General features: G+C 46.1%; 1 protein-coding gene across 3 annotated transcripts in view; it reads right to left on the bottom strand.

Annotated features, from left to right (window-relative positions):
• Positions 1-4,523: 4,523 nt before the first annotated feature.
• Positions 4,524-18,816, bottom strand: part of DCP1B (decapping mRNA 1B) — a 53,596-nt gene continuing 39,303 nt past the window's right edge. Inside the window, exons 6-9 of one of the 3 annotated variants that reach the window (XM_036907186.2) lie at positions 11,142-11,270; positions 8,828-9,631; positions 6,442-6,702; positions 4,524-4,736 (exon numbers count right to left, since the gene is read on the bottom strand). In XM_036907186.2, the coding sequence (XP_036763081.2) occupies positions 4,656-4,736; positions 6,442-6,702; positions 8,828-9,631; positions 11,142-11,270 (1,275 nt within the window). In that variant the 3' untranslated portion in view covers positions 4,524-4,655. The other 2 variants (XM_036907205.2, XM_036907196.2) reach the window with 2 other exon arrangements.

Raw genomic sequence — 18,816 nt, 5'->3', positions numbered from 1 at the left:
AAGCATCTGATGGGCTGTGGACATTCACACACAGGCTGGCATTTCCTCACAGAATGACCTTCATCCTATCAGGGCCAGTTATTTATGGATTTTCTGTCAAGCCACAGTTTCTTAGCCTCTGGGCATGCAGCACAAACTATGTTCACAGTACAGAATAAAGCTTAAGGAACTCACAGTCCTGGAGAAGTGCTGTGGGTAGGGGACATAAAAGCATCAAAAAGAATTCTGGATAGATTTGTGACACAGACAGAATAAGGCACAGAGAAGCTGGGACACATCTAACATGTGCAGCTGTGGAGGTGATGGCAAGCTCCCGCCAGGGCCATTGTCACCAGGGGCACAGTGCAGGGCATGGGCAGCTCCACCCAAAGAGCCCATAAGAAACACACAGGGAGTATTTTCTCCCATTACTTTTTTGGTTGAGGAAAGAGACAGGTGGTGGCATTAGAACACAGACCCCGGACTCCAAGGCCGTCCCTTGCCCTTCATCACACAGGCCACGGAGCTGGCAGCGGGCTGCACGAGACTGCCGCCCTGGCCTTCTGAGCCCTTCAGCTGACTGTGTGGGCTCTAGCAGTCCTGAGAGGAGACACGGTCGGCAGCACCCATCAGCCCTTCCCTGGGCCCGTCTGAGCATACGTGGTGGTCCTCCAGACCAGCGGCCTTGTGGCTAAGCCGGGAGCCGCTGCCACCGCTCCCCTGTGCTCCAGTACCTCCAGCCTGGGCGGGGGTCTGCCTTGACTTCCAACTTGTCATTAGTGCCTTTTGCCTTGGCCCTCAGCCTCTTACGGGAAATTCTTACATTTTGTCTTACTGCTGTAAGGTCTCCCCCTCCTCTCACCTACTCAGAACGTTCTTTACTTCCTGTCTTCTGTGCTCTTACTTAACTTGTCTGAGAAACCTGGCTGCATGGTTTGGGCTGTGCCTCTCCACTGCCCAGGCCCCAGAGCACAGTGCCAGCGGTGGCCAGCTTTCCGCCCCCACTGGTGTTTAGAGACCACAGTCTGCACATGCAGTTTTATATGTGTGCTTTTTTCAAGGCTCCAAGCTGTCAGAAGGCATTACTCATGACTCAATTTGGTGAAAATCTATTTAGATACTCGAGGTTGCATTAAATATACCAAGTCTTTGTAACTGCCTCTGTCACTCCCCTGATTGTAGGAGGTGGGGGATGCCAAGTGTTTGAAGCCTGTAAATGAGGTTTTCAGCAAAATGCTGGGGAGACCCAACAATCTGCACAGCCAGGCAACGTTACATGGGGAAGTGGTGCTGCAGCCTGCTGGCTGCAAATGATAAATCCAACCTTAAAGGTGGCTTGATGTTCTAAAGCCTGGGAAGAAGCCGATTCCTTCAGAAAGAGAAAAGGGAGGCCCATGCCTGAGTAGAGCAGGCATTGTGGGAAAAGGTAGCTTGTTCATTGCTGGGAGCAGAGAGCAGCCAATCTGTGCATGGAGTCTGGGGCCTCACCCCTCATTGCAGCCTATGCCGCACCCCTCTGGCCCTGAGAAACTGAGAGCTGGCTTTATGGCTCAGTCCTGAGCTCTTCTCCTTGCCCACATCTGTGCTGATGTATGTCCAGCCCATGTGAAGCCTGGTGTCCAGAGACGTGGTCTCTGACGTGACGCCTCCCATCCTTAGTATCACACCCCCAGGGACATAGGTCTTAACATGTATCAGCTGTTGGCTTTCTCTGTAACACCCTAGGGAGCTGAATTCAATAGAGTTTCTTTGGGAGGGAAGGCACTTTCTTCTCTGATCTGCACCCTCCTTTTTGAAGAGGAAGAAAGCAGAGGCCTGTCTGTCTCGGGACATGAAAAACAGTACATGACCTAACAGTGTTTGAGGGAAGAGTGAACTTATCAGACGTAAAGAGTGTGTGCCTTCATGTGGCAGCTTCAGCCTGGGCCCTCCTGCCCTGGGCCTGCCTCCTGAAGGGGCTGGACGAAGCCAGCTGTGCGATCAGCAGGGCTGCGTACGAATACCTGGAAGCTCCTAAGGATGCTGGCAAAGGTTTCTCTCACTCTGCAATCACCCCCAAACCTGGCCTTCTCCGTGGGGAGACTGAGCACCATGTGTGTCTTTTCAGAAGTTCAGGGACTATAAATTCTATTAATAGCACTGGCTTATCTGGCTTTGCAATTAAAATGCCGCTTTCCCCATAAGTGCAGGGGCAACAATGCTATTCTGGGTTACGCTGGCATCTCACGACACTTCCTTTGGGAGACGGGGTAAATGTTGCTCTTTTCTTTATTGGTAAAGAAACACAGGGGACAGGATAGCATGATCACAGATCTGCAGGGCCAGGGTCAGCTGAACACTCAGGCCATGGGGGTGGCCAGCGAAGGTCACTGCGGAGCAGCTGGAGGGCTGGGTACAGCAGGTGACATGTGCACTCCTGTTGTGGCCTCACAAAGGCCCTGGAGGCAGGTACTGCTTTGGTTTCCCAAATGAAAAGCAGCATCTCAGAGAACTTCACGGGCCCAGGAGCTGAAGGCAAGTACGCCTGACAAAGACTATGGGTTCTGCCCCCCAGACCGGGGAGAACTGACCTCCATGACTTTTACAAGGTTGAAACTGGAAAATGCTGCCTTTGGGAACAAATGTCACAGAATTCCATTTTAAATTCAGTCAGCTTAAAATTGCTGCCTGGGTGCCATGACGCCTAAGGGTGGCAACCCTGAGGGTCTAGAATTTGGGGGTGAGAGTGGGAAAATGAAAACTTAATTTGCATATGACATCCAGTTTGGGGTATCTCAGATAACCCTTTTAATCTAAGCTCTCGGTAAAAAGCTCTGGAATAGGCATGCCATCACCAAGTGTCCTTTAGAAGGGTGACTCAGTCTTTGGCCTGCATGAGTTGGGTTGTCACTTTTAAAGTTATTCATTCCAGCAGAGGATGGAGAATTCAAAATTGATCACTGTGGCAGTACCCTAAAAAGGCCTGAGTGACACCTGCCCTGTGGGTATGGCATCTGGACGTGGCCCCTCCGTCTCACATCAGCATCTTTTCACATTAGGTGCTACGCCTGGTATTACTTTCTATTTTATTTATTCAACGCTGAAATTAAAAAATAAATATTTCTGAAATTAGCCATTTGCTACTCCAAATATATTAGAAACACTTAAAATGGAATTCATTTCTCCCTAGCTAGAGAAGCAACTCTAAACATGTAATTAAGATCAAAGAGAGGTTTTCTTTTTTTAAAAAGGTTGTCTGACAGCTCAGTATTTCATGATTGTGTTGCAGAAGAGAGCATGATCGGTGACCTGGAGGTGACAGACCAGCGTTAGAATGCCACATGGGCTTCCCACTGTGTTAGATGCTGAAGGAAATCTTATCAAAGGCACCATCCCTCCTAAGTGCAGGCGGGTAAGAGCAGAGCCCTCAGCCTAAGTCTGGCACAGAACAAGGGCTCAGAAAGCCAGCTCCTTTTCCGCCCACCTTTTCTCCTTAGAAGAGCACACTCCTGTGGGAGAGTGGGGGCGGGGGTACCCCAATGGCTGCTGCTGGCTGTGCGCCTGCAGAAAGGTCTGAAGCTTCGGGTCCAAGTCTAGGCATCAGAAGCTGTGAGGAAACCTACTTTTCCCATGCCTCCTTTTATGACCTATAAAATGAGAATAAAACCTGTCTTCTGTGCCATAATCTAGAGATCTTTTTATGAGCCAAGAATAAAAAGAGCTATAGAAATGCAGAGCTGTATTTATTACGAATACTCAGCAGGGACTGAGTCCCACATGGCCTCTCTTGGGCCTTAACAACTTGGCAAGAGCTCTTCTGACTCCTGCCAAGATTGTTTCTCATCTCTTTTCATCTCATGGACATAAAAATCAATCTGCCATGTAGCTGGAAGAATCCTCATCATTATGCCCCTGAACAATCCACCACCTACCTTCGGAAGCTCAGAAAAGCTCTAGAATCTTCCGTGACCTTCCTCCAAGCATGTCTGCTGAAGACGACAAAATGTTCCTTTGGAGGGAAGCATAGTCAGGCTCATTCTGCTGGTGGGCCCAGAAGAAATGACAAGAGCAGGGATAAATGAAGAGTTACTGGAAGTCTGGGCCATTTGTGGACTCCTAGAAAACCATCCTCTAGAAACTAGCTAAAAATACCTTTAGAAATAATTTCCCTTCAAAGGCCAGGGGAAAACATGCCAACTGGAATTTTACAAATGAAAGGTTTACTTTGTCTTTACCTCCAGAGGGGGAAAAGGGCTGGTGGGTTAGTCTGTGGGGCGATGCTGCCACCTGGTGGTCGGCATGCCCGCTGGCACAGGCTCAGGGAGGCTGCACATCTCCCTCCGTGCTCGGAGAACTGGAGAGATCAGGAAAAAATGAACCGTGTTCCCAGAGTAGCCCTTCCTACAGAGAGGCCAATGCTTCTACAGATGGCCCCACACGTGTAAGAAAAATAATGTCACCTTGGCATTTACTGTGTGATACTAGCAAAGGCCTTTTTCTACCCATTCAATTCTTAGTCCCAGGTGCACCAAAGGATGTGACTTTGAAAGAAGCTTAGCCGAAAAAAAAGTCTGCAACGTTTTACTTCATATTACACATACGTTTTTTAAAAGGCAGAAACATTTAGGGTAACAGCACTTGCGATGAAAGAACCTGGAGCCAGAGGACCTTGTAAATTAGTTTAAAATATTTTGCTCTCACACAGTCTTTTTCATGGCTGCTTGTGTCATGCTGAAGAGATAAGCTTCGTAGATTATATTTAAGAAGTTGTCATCATTCTGGAAAATAAAATCAAGAGACCCAAGGGAATGTGATTTTGTTGGCAGAAACAAAGCCTTTCCCTGTCTTGGAGCTGAACTGGCATCTCCACAGAGACGCTGTCCCTACCATCTGCTCTCACGGCTGCATGTTTAACTGCATATGTGAGTATCAGGCGGGGCTGGGGGAAGGCTGACAGTCAGCCACTGGTTTCCAGTGGTCAGAATGGGAAACACCAAGTGTTCACTGCATACAGCACAGACGGGCCACGAGCCACTAGGGACAAGGTTTACTCACGAAAGCCTGGGTCTGTTGCATGAAAAGACATTGGTTCCAGCTGAACGCTGGACTGGGAGGAAATGATCCAGGTCAGCGCTTGTCAAGGTTTGGTTAGGAATTGGTGGTGGTTCTTAAAAGTCCTCCAGACCTCCCACAAGATGTAGACCTTGTTTTTGACATTAGTTAAGATTTTACTTGCAATATACTTCATTGGTATCTCATCAAAGCCAGCATATTTCTCCCATTAGCTATGGCAAGATTTTGGTGCTGGCAAGTGGGCAGCAGTCAGACTGGTTGTCTCTGGGCTCTGCTGCCTGGCCAAGGGCTGAGGGAGAATCATGGGTCTAATCAGTGGTTTTCTTTGTTATTAATTCTAGAGAGTTCCCCCTCCCACCCAAATCCTTTAAAGCTTTAGCAATTCACCCACATTTCACATTCCCCCTTTGTTCCCTCTTGGCACTCCACACACAGTTGGCATTATTCTCACACGATGTTATCCTGTTTTTCTTACGAAGTAGCCACCGAGTCCTGATGCATGAGATTGTGTCCTACCAGAAGGACAAGACTATTAACAGACTGCTTATTAGTATCTGCAGTCTGTCTAGATAGCGGCATCCCACCTTCCAAGGCCTAGCACATATTTTGGGGTGGGCTTTGCTAGGTGGGCGACCAATTGGTCTCCCGAGGCCCATCCCTGGCAGCACTCTTGCTGCCCAAGTGGCCCCAGTGCAGGACAGCAGCAAGGGGTCTCTAAGCCACACAGGCGCTGGAGCCCAGCAGTCACCTAGCCTCAGCTTCCTGCTTCTAACATAGAAAAAACAACAGGGTGGCTGTATGAAGACTAATTGAATTAATATATGTAAAACACTTAGAATAGTGCCTGGCACAAAGCTCCGGCAAGTGTTAGCTCTAGACATGACTGTAAAAGGGTCTCCCTTATTCCACCTTGTCCTCATTAGAAGGTCTCATAATTATTTATAAAATACGCCTTAGTGGCCACAGCCATTACTTGATTCCCTAACTGTGTCCTCCTTGTTCAACAGTCTGCTTGAACTTTCTACTAAACATGGCCACTTGCTCAAGATGGTTCTCACCGCTGTGTCCCCACGGCAAGCCCCCTGTGTGGACGCCCTGCCGCACCTAGAACCCTCAGTGGCCGCTCCGCTGCACAGCCTACATTCCTTCTCTTCCATATGCGGCAGCTTGGGGGACTTAGTCAATCATCCAAACCCCTAAACCCTCGAGGAGGCGAGACACCCAAGGCAGCAGGGGGCGCTGAATCTCATCCAGCTGGCAGCCCAGAGGCCACTGGGAGTGGGGTGGGCTGCTGCGCTGGCCTCTTATTCTTGGGGAGTACTAAGTGAATCTTCATCTCCTAGTGGAGCCAACAGGCCAAGGTCAGCAGGTGGTAAGGGAAAGCAGGAGAGAGACCCTTGGGCCTCCTACCTGAAGCAGGTACAGCAGCGCCTCCTGCAGCTGTGGCTTGCTGAGCGGGCTGTTGGCGATCACGGCAGGCTCCGGCTTCTGCAGAGGCAGGAGGCCGGTGCAAGCGGCAGCTGGTTCCCGGCTCTCCAGGGGCAGGAGTCCACTCCCCTTCTCCTTTGGTGGGGCACAGGTGGGTTGGGTGAACACCATGGGGGTCATGAGCAGAGCAGGAGCCATGGGAGCAGGAATGTGCTGAGGTGAGATGACCTGCTCCGGGCAAATCTGTACACAGAGGCAGGAGTCAGTGTCAACTCACTGAAAGGAAAGGTCTAGAGATACGGAGGGCCCTCGCTTGCAGGAGTGGACATAAATGCTTTTAAATACAATTGTTCGGCACTCCATGGGGCGGTGGAGCTGACAGGACTGGCCCTGTTTGGTTCTCCGCATGTCCCACAGTGGCTCTGGCAGTCCGCTCCTGTGAGCACTGCCCCCCTGGCATATAACGCTTGTCCTCTGAGCAAGTTTACCTTTCTGGTGTCCCATCATCATTTGCCACATGCACTGAGGGCTGCTGGCCTTCTCCAGGGGGCTCGCTGTCCACTCTGCCTAAAGGTCCAGCACCCTGTGGGAGCCGTTGCACCTGCTAAGGGCACCCACATTTCCATCCCCATTGCTCCCCGGGGGAGGGACATCGTGAGAGCAAGCCCCGCCCCGCCTCGCCGCCTCCTCACTGGGAGGGAGGCTTCCTCAGGTCCGCCCCTCAGGCCGCTTCCAATGCCCCCTGCCCCCTGCAGGCCGCACGCGGGTTCTGCTTCTCCACATTCAAGCCTCGGGCAGGTCCCCTGGGGGCGGGCCGCCCGGGACACCAGTGACTTGTCTGGGTATGTATGTCTTCCACGCCTGGCTAACTGACCCACAAGCAAGTTTTCCAATAGCTTTTCCAGTTATGCAAGTGGCTTCAGTCGCTGGCTGACTGGCCCCTACTACTGTCTCCATTCGTTTTGACTCAGGTAAGAGAAAAGAATGTTACTTATCCATCTCACGGCCTGAAAACACACATGAGCAGGGGGCACAAAGGCCCGCAGCCTAGAGCTGCTGTGACTTCACACTTGCCCCCCTGATATCTTCGTGCGCAGAAGGCAGCCCAGGGGAAGGTGGGTCATTTCTCTCGACCACCCGCCAACTATCTCGGGGAGCTGGGAACGCTGCCGAGGCCGGGTCAGGAAAAGCGCGCCCTGGGTCCCCGCAGAGAGTTGCGCACAGTGGCTTGTGCCACCTACCCGCCCCAGGCCCCGGGCCCAAACTGAGTCATCAAGACAAGAAGAGCAGATATAAAAGAGAGGGGACAACATGACACTGGCCTGGGTATGAGCGCCAGTCACAGACATTGGTTCTAAAGCAGGAGATGCTCAGATCTGAGATTTCAGTGGGTGACCAAGGAGACGTGGACTCAGGGTCTCACATACACAAACTTAGGCCACATGCCTATGATCTTTGTTTTCAAAAAGTCAAAGATTTTTTGAGGAACTGTTATAAGCTACTTGCCAAAATATGACAAAAGGACAAAGAATGATTTATGTAATAAACAGGGACAACTTCCTAATTTTAAAACCCAATACATTTCCAATGAATTTACCACCCAAGAGGAAAAAAAAGATCAGTCAGATCTCTACATGTTACTCAGAGGTGATGAAATAGACTGTTTTCTCACTGTTCCAAGTTACTGATGAACAGAGAACCATGTTCCTTGAAGAAGAGAATATTCCTGAAGGTCACACTGTTTTTCCCTCTCTGGCAGTTTGTGTCTGTGTGTGTGGACAGGGAGTTAGATGACACACGTGTCCCTCTCCTGGTCTTCATTAAGCTGCATTGGGGACATAAAAGGCTGCACCTTATGGAGTTCAGGCTCTGCTTTCTTTGTTGAGGTTAAGCACCTGCAGGACCATGTGCTCTGCAGAGGAGGGAGTCTGTGCTTGTCACCATTATGCAAACCATCAGCATAGCACCTATCACACAGCAGGTGCTCAGAAATGTTTACTGAATAAATGAATAAACAGTAATTTATTGTGGACTTAAAGAACAAGAAGACATCCAGTATCTGGTGTCCCAGAATGACTGCAAAGCAGACCACAAGTTTTCAGGTGAAAATCAGGGTTTTTTCCCATGTCCATGTATTTTTCCAAGTCTGTCATGTCTCCAGACCTTATAACATTGTGAAGTTTTAACAAATGAACTTATCCCTGAAAGAGGGAAGCTCCAGATTGATAAGCAAAGAGAAGGGTCTTTTTCCAGGCAGAAAGTTCAGGCGATAACAAGGTGCACACATGTGGAGTCCCCAGAGCCCAGGAGCTGGTTCTAAGCCTCACAGCTGTGCAGTAAGCCAGCCCTGCCCCATGTGGGTACTTACCCGAAGAAGGGGAGAATGCTTTTCTGTGCTGGATGTCTTGTCGATCCAGGATTCCAAGTGGTTCCCTGTTCTAGAGCTCTGAGTTCGCATGGGAAACTTGGCGGCCAAGGCTGGTCGATTGGATGCAGGCGGCTGCTGCTCCTGCTCCACAAGCTGAAGCTTTTTCAGCAGCTCCTGCGGGGAGATGACTCCAGAACTGCTTGTCTGATTGCCCCACAGGGGGAAAGTCTGTCTGGGGAGTGTGGGCTGCTCTTTTCCATGAGCCTGGCATCCCAGGGACTGAGGTGGGAGGGAGCTGTTGAAACGCACCAGCTGTGCCTGAGCCACCCCCTCCCCTGGAGCTGCAGGGCCCAGGTTTGGGGCAGGGGAGCAGGCAGCCGCTGCTGAACTCAGGTTGTACTTGTTTGCTGTCCCTGGGGTGCTCTGAAGCTTCGCTAACAGGTTCTGAGTTCTGGAAGTGTTATGGGGAGGTGCTGGCTGCCCAGGCCCTGCAGAAACTTCCCCAGCAGAATGGCGGCCGCTGTTGCAGGGCCGGCTTTCAGGCAGCTCTGACAACGGGCGGAGGTCTGCGCTCCCGACCATGAGTTTCTGAATGGCTGGGCAGAGCTGCCTCTCGGTGGGGGAAGACTGTCTTCGGGGCTCCTCATAGGACAGGGAGCGTGCAACCCCCTGCCTCAGTGGAAGCTTCTCTTCCTGCTGCTGGTGGAGGGCCTGTGGAGGCCCCATGGCTTCCTGACAAGTAGCTCTGTGCTCCTTCCCAAAGAGAGCCATCAAGGACAAGTGGTGGGGTTCAGGGTCTAAAGCCTGGAAAAAATAAATATGCCTGAAAATGGGCCTACATACAATTTGGTCACACAGGCGGCAGTTAAACACAACTGGCCTAACCAATGATTTCTTCTATTGATCAATTAGAAAGGGTGAAATAAGCTTGATTATAATGACTTCATCAGTTTGAGACCTCTTTTTTAATATCAGAATATTTCACTGCATTCTCCCTTACCACTCCCAAGATAGCTGTTATATTTTAGTATCTGTTGATTCATAAACTAGTTACATGACCCTTGATGGCCTGGGGCCCACAGATTGGGGGCCACTATGGTGCAGAATTCTATGCGCTAAAAGGTAAGCAATCTCCTCAACAGGAAGCCCACCTAACCCCGCGAAGCACAAGAAGATATGGAGAACACAGAGGAGTATGAGGATTTCAGAATTTCTGATAGATTTTCACAGAATTATAGAAATTTAGGGCTGGGAAGAAACATAAATCATTTAATCTAACTTGACCCTTTCAACCATATACTAGTAGCTTTAAGAAAACCATGAGATGCATAAAGTCTGTCTTGGCCTGGCCAGGTGCAAAAAAGCTACTTCCTTTCTGATCTGCCACTTTCTCACGCTTTCTACATTGTCAGGCTACAAAAACATGAGCTTCATTATAAAGTCAACATATTCTGGTTTCTCTGTTAACATACAAAATTTCAGTGGGAAGCAAACAATAAAAGAAATTTAAAAGATGATTAGAAAAGATTTACTCGTTAAGAAATTCAATACGAGATTTTCATAGTCGGTCTTTATGTCTTTTGACTCCATCCATCTTTGTTTTCAAAACTGATTTAAACCAATTTCTTAAAAAAAAAGCTTTAATGAAGAAAAATCCTAAGAAATGGAAATAGTCACATTATATCTACAACCAATAATGGGACTTGCAGATAATCGATTCTGTTAATGCTGTACTATTCTGAGAACATGTGTATTTTCATTTAAACACTGCTATCATGTCTATGTTTTGGAAGCAAATGTAAAGCCAAAGCATCAGGCGTCTAAGGGGGAGCTTCATACCACTGCTCAGAACAGGAACCCATTCTCTGTACACAGCACCCAGTGCCGTGTCTGGCACAAAGGAGGTTCTCAGTGGGGCTCGGTTCAGCCTGGTGCCCTTAGCCGTGGCTCTCTCGGTGGCTTTGGGAAACCAACTGCCTACCCGAGAAGAACACGGGCCTGACGGGGATTCCCTGTCAACTTTGGCGGTGTCATTATTTGTTGTTTTTTAAAAAATACCTTATCCTCTAAGGAGTTCCAGTCTATACCAGATCAGCGCAGGGTATGGCACATGCCGACAGTGAGCATGTTAACCCCTTTCCAGGAAGAGTAAGTTATTTATAATGAAAAAAGTCTCTAATTGAAATCTTTCTTTTTGGGATTTACCTGACAGCACCCTCGAATGGCACCAGGCCCTCCTGTGACTATCCTTTGGGTCAGAGTTCTTCAGGAGCCCTATAGAGACAGCACAAATGAGATGCACAGCACCGGGTACCTGGCTGGGCCGGGGTAAACACTGCTGCTGGCTCCCACCAGGCTTCACAGGAATCGGTTTGATGAGGTTGGGGTTGTCATAGATGGCAGATGAGCTGGCTATCTGTTTTGGCTCAGAACAGGCTTTACACTGAAATGAAAAAAAGAACCTCATTTTTCGTGTAAAGAGAGCTTTAATCTTTTAGGAAGAACACACCTTCTTGTGCTTTATTTTTATCTAGTTGGTAGCTGACTGTTTTTTAGACAGATTTTCAGGTACAAAGGAATATCCCTTGATCTCCTCTGACATGAACCATATTTGAGTATAAATCAAATCCAAATTTAATTTTTTTTAGTTGCACAGTTTAGTGTCCTAAAATACTACCAGCAGCATCAGCCTATGAGACCTAGAGGCTTAGACACCAGGGCATTTGAAAGGCTTAGACAAGCTTAAGCACAATAGTTCAAAAACACAGAGTCTAATGCTTTTCAGTGATAAACAATGATGGAGACTATTCCCTAAATACCATGTCTGGATCACAGTAGGGCTTTTTAAAAAAAATTTTTTATTAAGGTATGATTGATATACACTCTTATGAAGGTTTCACATGAAAAAACAACGTGGTTACTACATTTACCCATATTATCAAGTCCCCACCCATACCCCAGTGCAGTCACTGTCCATCAGTGCAACAAGATGCCAGAGATCCACTATGTGCCTTTTCTGTGATACACACAGTAGGGCTTTTATTCAGCCATTAGCAGTTGACTTAGAATTGGAGAGTTGCCTCAGCAAAGTAACTAACCTTTTTTGGTCTACAAACCAAAAAGTAAAGCTGACTCAAACTGCTGATTTGGAAATTAGTAAAATCATCTTTACTTAATGAATGACTTTTTGCATAAACAGAGTAATTCAAATCTGAATGTTCTGAGCCACTCACTACAAATTAGAATTCACAGAGAGACAAGAGACAAGCCGTATCACTTCAAATACTTCATCATTATTGTACATTAATCTAACCAACCATGTGGTTGTTAACACAGCAGGATTCATGACCAAAAGAACACAGTAATGATGTCAGTGTCTGCCTTGTTAAAGCACCAAGTGAGACTGAATCTAAAAACGCCACTTTCTGTACTACAGGCTGCCTACAGCATCATGACTTCCCACTGCACAGTCAAGGCCTCGGGCCAGAAACACTTCATGCCACCCCTGCCCAGGAGGAATGAGTTGTCTGTGCTATCTCGGCCTCAGAACCCATGGTTCTCAATGTGTTTTAGTTATTGTTGTATTTTCTAATTCAAGGATGTAGGAGTATGATTATCACTGTGTTCACTTAGGTTTACAAAGTTAACTATATAAATGACTAATTGTTTTCTTCCAAGAATTCTACCAATAATTTGGGTATTTGTCACTAGTATTAAATGGGATGTGAAATCACTTCATGAGTCATAAAATGTTATTTCTAATTCTCCTTAGGTGAACGATGGTGGTTAATGGTATGGCTGTCTGGACCAACTGGCCTGGCTTTCCAATACATGGATAACCAACACAAGATAAGGATATAGCCTAAGACAGAGTCACTTACAAAATTTTAGCATGAAAAGCCTTTTATGCAAAAGACAGCAGTGCTCAGCTTGCTTTAGCCGAATGACCTTTTTGCATTTCTTCATTCTCTATGCTCAGGGGCAAAGAAAGACAGATTTTCCCCACCTGTGCTATGCACAAATCCATATGGGCCAAGAGGCTGTTCTGTCTTTTGCTGTGCACAACCCCCAGATAGCCTTTTCTAAGTAAACTGCTAGAAACTGTTTTCTATGTCACTACAACTGTCTCTCAATGAAGCCTTGCTTTTATGTAAAAATTGCTATCTAATTGCTCAGAATTAAATATCATCTACCTTAATGGTTTGTAGCTCATTTTCCACTTGTTCAATTTTCTATGCTTCTCCTGACCCAAATAACTTTAAAACACTTGGGAAAAAACACTGATTTGGAGAGAGGATATAATGGGTTCTTCATAGAGAATCTGAGGCACTTCTTTACAGCCTTAAAAACTGTGTCACATAATCCCATTTTATCACACACAAATACACAAATATACGTATCTATGCCAAGAGAAAAGTTGGAAAGAAAATAAACTGAAAGTGTTAAAAGTAAACTTATTTGGGTTATAGGGTTATGGGTGGTTTTTATTTTCCTTTCTATACTTTTATGAATTTTCTCATTGAGCATCAAAACACACTTCATAATTTCTTTAATTTCACAAATAGATCACAGCTATATCTTAAAAATAACTATTAATTCTTGCCTTAAAACACAAAACACAAAGTAGTCTGAAAAAATAAAATAGTCTACCTCTGAATACTCAGACTTTATCTATGCATCCAAAGATCATTTCTGGCCACAGTTGCTTTTCTTATTATGCTACTGACTACATGAATCTCAACAAGAAGTCTAGTGGGGAGGAAGCAACAGGAGATGAAGCTCAAATTAACATCATGGCTACTTAACAGCAGAGTCACAGAAAGGTGTTTCTTAGGGGAACACAAAATACTGGCCAAAGTAAGATTTTCAAATTATTTTATTAATGTCACATACCTCTAGCTCAAAATGTTTCTTTCTCTTATTTTTTGGGATTTTCATAAATTTAAGAATTTTGGAGTTGGAAAGGATCTCAGAAGTCATTTCATTTAATACTTATCCAGAGAAGTGACTTTTTTTGTATTATGTCCTGCATGTAATCACTCAGTCTACTTATGAATACTTCCAGGAGTGGGAAATACACTTTTTCACAATAAGAATTCTGAGGAAAATTTTTGTTTTCTTTCTTTTTGTCCTCTTTCCTGTACCTCAGAATGATTTTATTCCAGTCTCCACATTTTCTTAAATATCTGCTGGCATGTGAGAAAGGAGATAACACAAATGTGAGGGAGAAATAAAGAAGGGTTTCTACAACGTGCTACAAGTTCACAGGGGGCATGAACAGCTGGTTGGGTGAGTCAGAAAAAACATGATAGGCAAAGAACATTTGAAATGGGCCTGGAAAGACTGGTCCTACGTTAGCAGGCGAAGAGGAGAGGGGATAAAGGCATGGTGACACGTTCAGGGAGCAGTTGTTACTCAGTTTGGTAGGAGTTTGAAATATTTGCAGGAGGCAGTGGGAGCAGAAGTTACAGAGTGTAGAAAGCTACCTGAGGCCATGTTATGGAATGCTTGCAGACTAGGCAGTGAGAAACAAAGAAGGCTTTAGATCAGGGAGTAACATAGTCACATAGTTGCTTTTAGAAGGTTACATCATATCATCTGGCTGTTAATAGCAGAAGGAATAATTTCTTATTTATTGCACAGTTGGAACAATTAATGTTATGCACATAACATGTATTTGAGTTTACAGAAAAGCACAGTCTACACAATGATTAAACATCCATGCTTCATGTCAACGCTGTAGCCACCAGCCTGTGGGGCATAATGATGAAGAGGACATGCTTCACCTTGACAAGTTAATAGTGTAGTGGGAGAAGCTGACTTAAGTGTAATAAATGAGGAGGAACAAAATAAGTTCTAAATGGTTAGACCGATAAGTTCAGTGAAAAGAATAATTAATTTGAATGAGAGATCTCCATGAAAAAAGTGGCATTTTAACTAGGCCTTGAAGAAGATGCAGATTCTGAAGGGCAAACAAAATGAGGGGAAAACACTGCAAGCTGTAGGTATTGGATAAAGTGATGGCCTAAATTAAGCTTCCAAAACCATGTGTGTTTCTACGTGTGTGTGTGTGTGTGTGTGTGTGTGTGTGTTCTTTACTGAGGCAGTCAGTCAGATAAAGCTACAAGAGGAGATAGTGCAGAGGCTGAAGAAGCACATTTTTAGTACCCACACAGTTCCTAGAGGCAGGAGCCACACGGGGACGCCTCCCATGGTCAGGAGCGAGGGGCAAGCAGGCAGTACAGCCTATGCTGAGGCTCCTGCACTTTAGGACTGGCTAATTTGAATAATTTCACTGGGGTCTAAACCACAAGGGTGTTTCCTAATTGCCTGACCTGGCTCTGGGATGACTGGGGCACCTGAGGTGCATGGGCCAGCTGGAGAAGGGATGGCTGCGGACTGGGCCGTGTCAAGGGCACGCTCCAGGCTGGGCCCCTTGCTATCCCTAAAAACTGGCTAACCCCAGAGTCTGTCCTCAACCACAAGAATTTTAAGTTGCCCAAACATTATACATTATAAACAATACAATGTGTGTGTGTGTGTGTGTGTGTGTTAAGAGGAGGGTGGGAAAAGAATGAACATTAAAAATTTTTTTCATTATTTGCATTTATCATTTATTGGCCTCTGTTATGCTGTCTTCACAGAACCTAAGTTCCTAGAGGGCAAAAATTCACCTTTTAAAATTAATCTTTAGTGTGCCTAAAATAATACAATTAGTAGAGTATAATTAATTGACTAGTTGCCAAGTCGTTAGGATATATCTTAATGGTTGTTGAAGAATTAAACAAAATAAAACACGAACACAGAAATAGCTGTTACTGACTTGAAGCTGGGATTAAAGCACCTCTGTCCAAGCCCTGTGGTGAAGGGATTAAGAAACTGTGGTTTATTCATATTCATATTGATTCTTCATTCAACAGCCATTTATTTAGCCCTTATCATGTGTCAGGAACTATGAAGATGAAGAGGGCTATCAAGATGAGTAAGGGTGTCCTTTGTATTCAAGGAACTCACAGTCTAACCATCAAGTCAAAGGCAAGCTGGAGAAACGTGGCCCGCCCTTCCACACATCCCACCCCTCCAGGACTTTTCTGATTGCTCCCTGTGGCATCACTTAGTTTGTTTCCTCCCTGCCCTCCTCCCCTCCTCCTTTCATTTTCTATAAACCAGAAAGTTAGTGCTGAGGACTTATAATCAGGAACAACTCTTTTGGCAGGAATAGTCAAGGCAGTGCCACAAATTTCACGTCATATCATGGGGCATGTCATCTGGCTTTCAACAATGTTGATTGGTGGTTCCAGGCGGTGCCAGCCTGATCCTCCCATGGGCAAGTTTTCACCGACTTTTCTCATATCATTAACATTACTGATGATCATCGCCTAAATCAGTTATTTTACAGGGTGTTTCTAAGTTCTACTAGTCCATCTATCTTTAGTAACTGGAATTCTTTGGTAGAGAAGAACTCTCCCTCATCCACCAGGATTATCCAGTTACAGTGAAATATGGTCCATGCTGGCCAGGCAGGATAAATGCTTACTTCTTTCCCCTTAACTACCAGTTTCCAGAGAAGAGTTGGTGTCTTTGTACCTCCAAGGACAGCCAACAATTCTTTTTGTTTTGTTTTGTTTTGTTTTGTATGTTGGCCTGCTTGCTCTCTCTCACGAGAACTCATAGACCTTTGGAGTCAGTGTGTTTCAATCCATGGTAATCATTCTTATTGATGTTAGAATTTGTGACTTTTGTCAGTGGTCCCTTCTAACTACTGTGTCCCTTTCTTGTGACTGTATTTGTTTGACTCTCCTATCCCAGACCTGGAATCAGGAATTTATCTAAAGAGCCCTGACAACCTTTTAGGAGGGAAGAGTATTTAGAAACAATAATCTGGGGGCCAGAGGTGCTTATTGCTACTGGGTTGTCACTTATTTCTAGGTCTTTTCAGAGAAAGAGTTAGGTCTACATTATTTAAGAAAATATGAGATAATTCTGATATTTCCACTTAAAGTTTAATATTATATGGTTTTTACTTAGTTTTTTTCTCTAACACTTAAAGTTCTGTTCTAGGCACTTAAGCATGAGTACTCATTTATTATATCCCATGACAGCTGGAAAATTACAGTGCCAATATTACTATTAACAATGAAAGCACTGAACGAAGTTTTCAGTTTCTTTGCAGTTCTTTCTGTCTGTGGATATAGTGAAGGTTCCTATGACCAGGATCCTCACCTGGACCTAAACTACTTGATGATGTAACTGGCCTGCTGCTAGGCTACTGCTTCCACACCCTAGGCAATGAGCTATTATTGACTTGAGTCACTAAATAAAGAGCTCTGCCCAGTGCTCTGGGGGAGGCAAAGACAAAGGATTACAAACCTGCAGACTGTTCAATGCAGACGTAATTCTAGTGCTCAACCTATCACCAGAAGAACAAGCTGGGTAATAAACCCTTTCACCCCAAGAATGTTCCATTGTCATTCCTAGGTCTCATTGAATTCATAGTGAACTTGCCCAGGGCTGAAACCCATTGGCAAAACAACTGGCAATATTGGCAGGATTCATTGTTGATCAAATAAAAGAACAGGCTGTCCTTACGGGAGGGGTGCTTCAGTGGGCTGCTGCTATGAATGGGGAGACAGTGGACTGTCCCCCAATGGGTATGTGGTCTGAGGTGGCTTGCCTCCTAGAGGGCTGGGCCCCACCCCAGGACTGGAGGCAGGTGGAGGTGATTCCTGAGGCAGTAGGGGTGGCCCTTGGTATACTAAGCAGGTCCTTTGAGAAACAGAGTGCCCGTGAGGCAGCAGGGACTGTGGGTTGGCTGCTTCTCATAGTATTAAAAAAGTCTACAGAAGAGAAGAACATGCTCCTGAATGAGACACAAGAAATGGCAGCACGAGAATATGAGCTGTGAACTGCTGTGGATTCATTGAAGAATGAAATGGCATTGATACGAGAGGAGGCAGCACAAGAACGCTGGCAGCAACATGCTGTTGAGGAGGTAAAAAATTTGTTGGTGACTGAAATGGCATCACTACAAGGTACTGTGGAAGAGGTAAAGGTCTTGAAGGAAAAGGATGGACCCCTGAAAAAAACCACAAGAAGAGGCAGTGCGAGAATGTGAGCTGCAAGGTGCAGTGGAAGAGGTAAGATACCTTACAGAACGAGACAGCAGCACTGCCAGGTGCTCTGAAGGAGGCAAAGGCCATGGAGGAAAAGGACGTACTCCTGAGGGAAGCACAGTAGGAGGTGGTATGAGAACGCCAGCTGCAAGGCATTGAGGTGAAGGTAAGAGAGCTGCTGCAAACTGAGCTGGCATTGCTGCGAGGCACAGTAGAAAAGGAAAAGGATGTAGCAGAGGAGGCACTCAGGGAGTGGAGAGAAAGGTGCCATCAGCCTTAGAAATAGAGGAGCTGGGGAAGGACGAAGGGGTGGTGTCGGGGGCACTGACCTCTCCTATATTGAAAGCATACCCAGTGGTTGTAAAGAAAATAAAGACCCAGCAACCAAGGGTTCCTCTGGGAGAGGAACCCTGAGTGGTTTCCTGAAACCCCCACTATTACAGATGGATACTGGGGTAAGCCTATCAGAGTGAAACAAGCCCAAATCCCTTTGGGAATATGGCATCTACCCTCAAAGGAGTATACTGTGTATATCTATCCCATCCCTGGGTATATTTGTGGGATTGATATCCCTCAGGGTCTATGTTGCAGATGAATGCAGGTGAGTTCAGACTGAGAATACATGTCGTGAAGGCAGTTCTGAGGAGACATGCTAGGCTTTGCCTGTGCCTCGGTGTGGGTGACTAATACCAAACAATACAAATTGCTTGGAGGGAATAAAGAAATTGGGAGAAATGCTCCAGGAACTGGAAAAGGTGGGTATTATAAAGCCCACCCATAGTACTTTCAATTCCCCAGTGTGGCCAGTAAAAAAGCCAGATGGCTCCTGGTGTATGACCGTGGATTACAGAGAACTGAATAAGGTCATACCCCCTA

The sequence above is a fragment of the Manis pentadactyla genome, chromosome 14 (assembly GCF_030020395.1).
Source record: "Manis pentadactyla isolate mManPen7 chromosome 14, mManPen7.hap1, whole genome shotgun sequence".
Lineage (NCBI taxonomy): Eukaryota > Metazoa > Chordata > Mammalia > Pholidota > Manidae > Manis > Manis pentadactyla.
The sequence above is the reverse complement of the archived record's forward strand: the minus strand, read 5'-3'. Positions and strand labels throughout refer to the sequence as shown.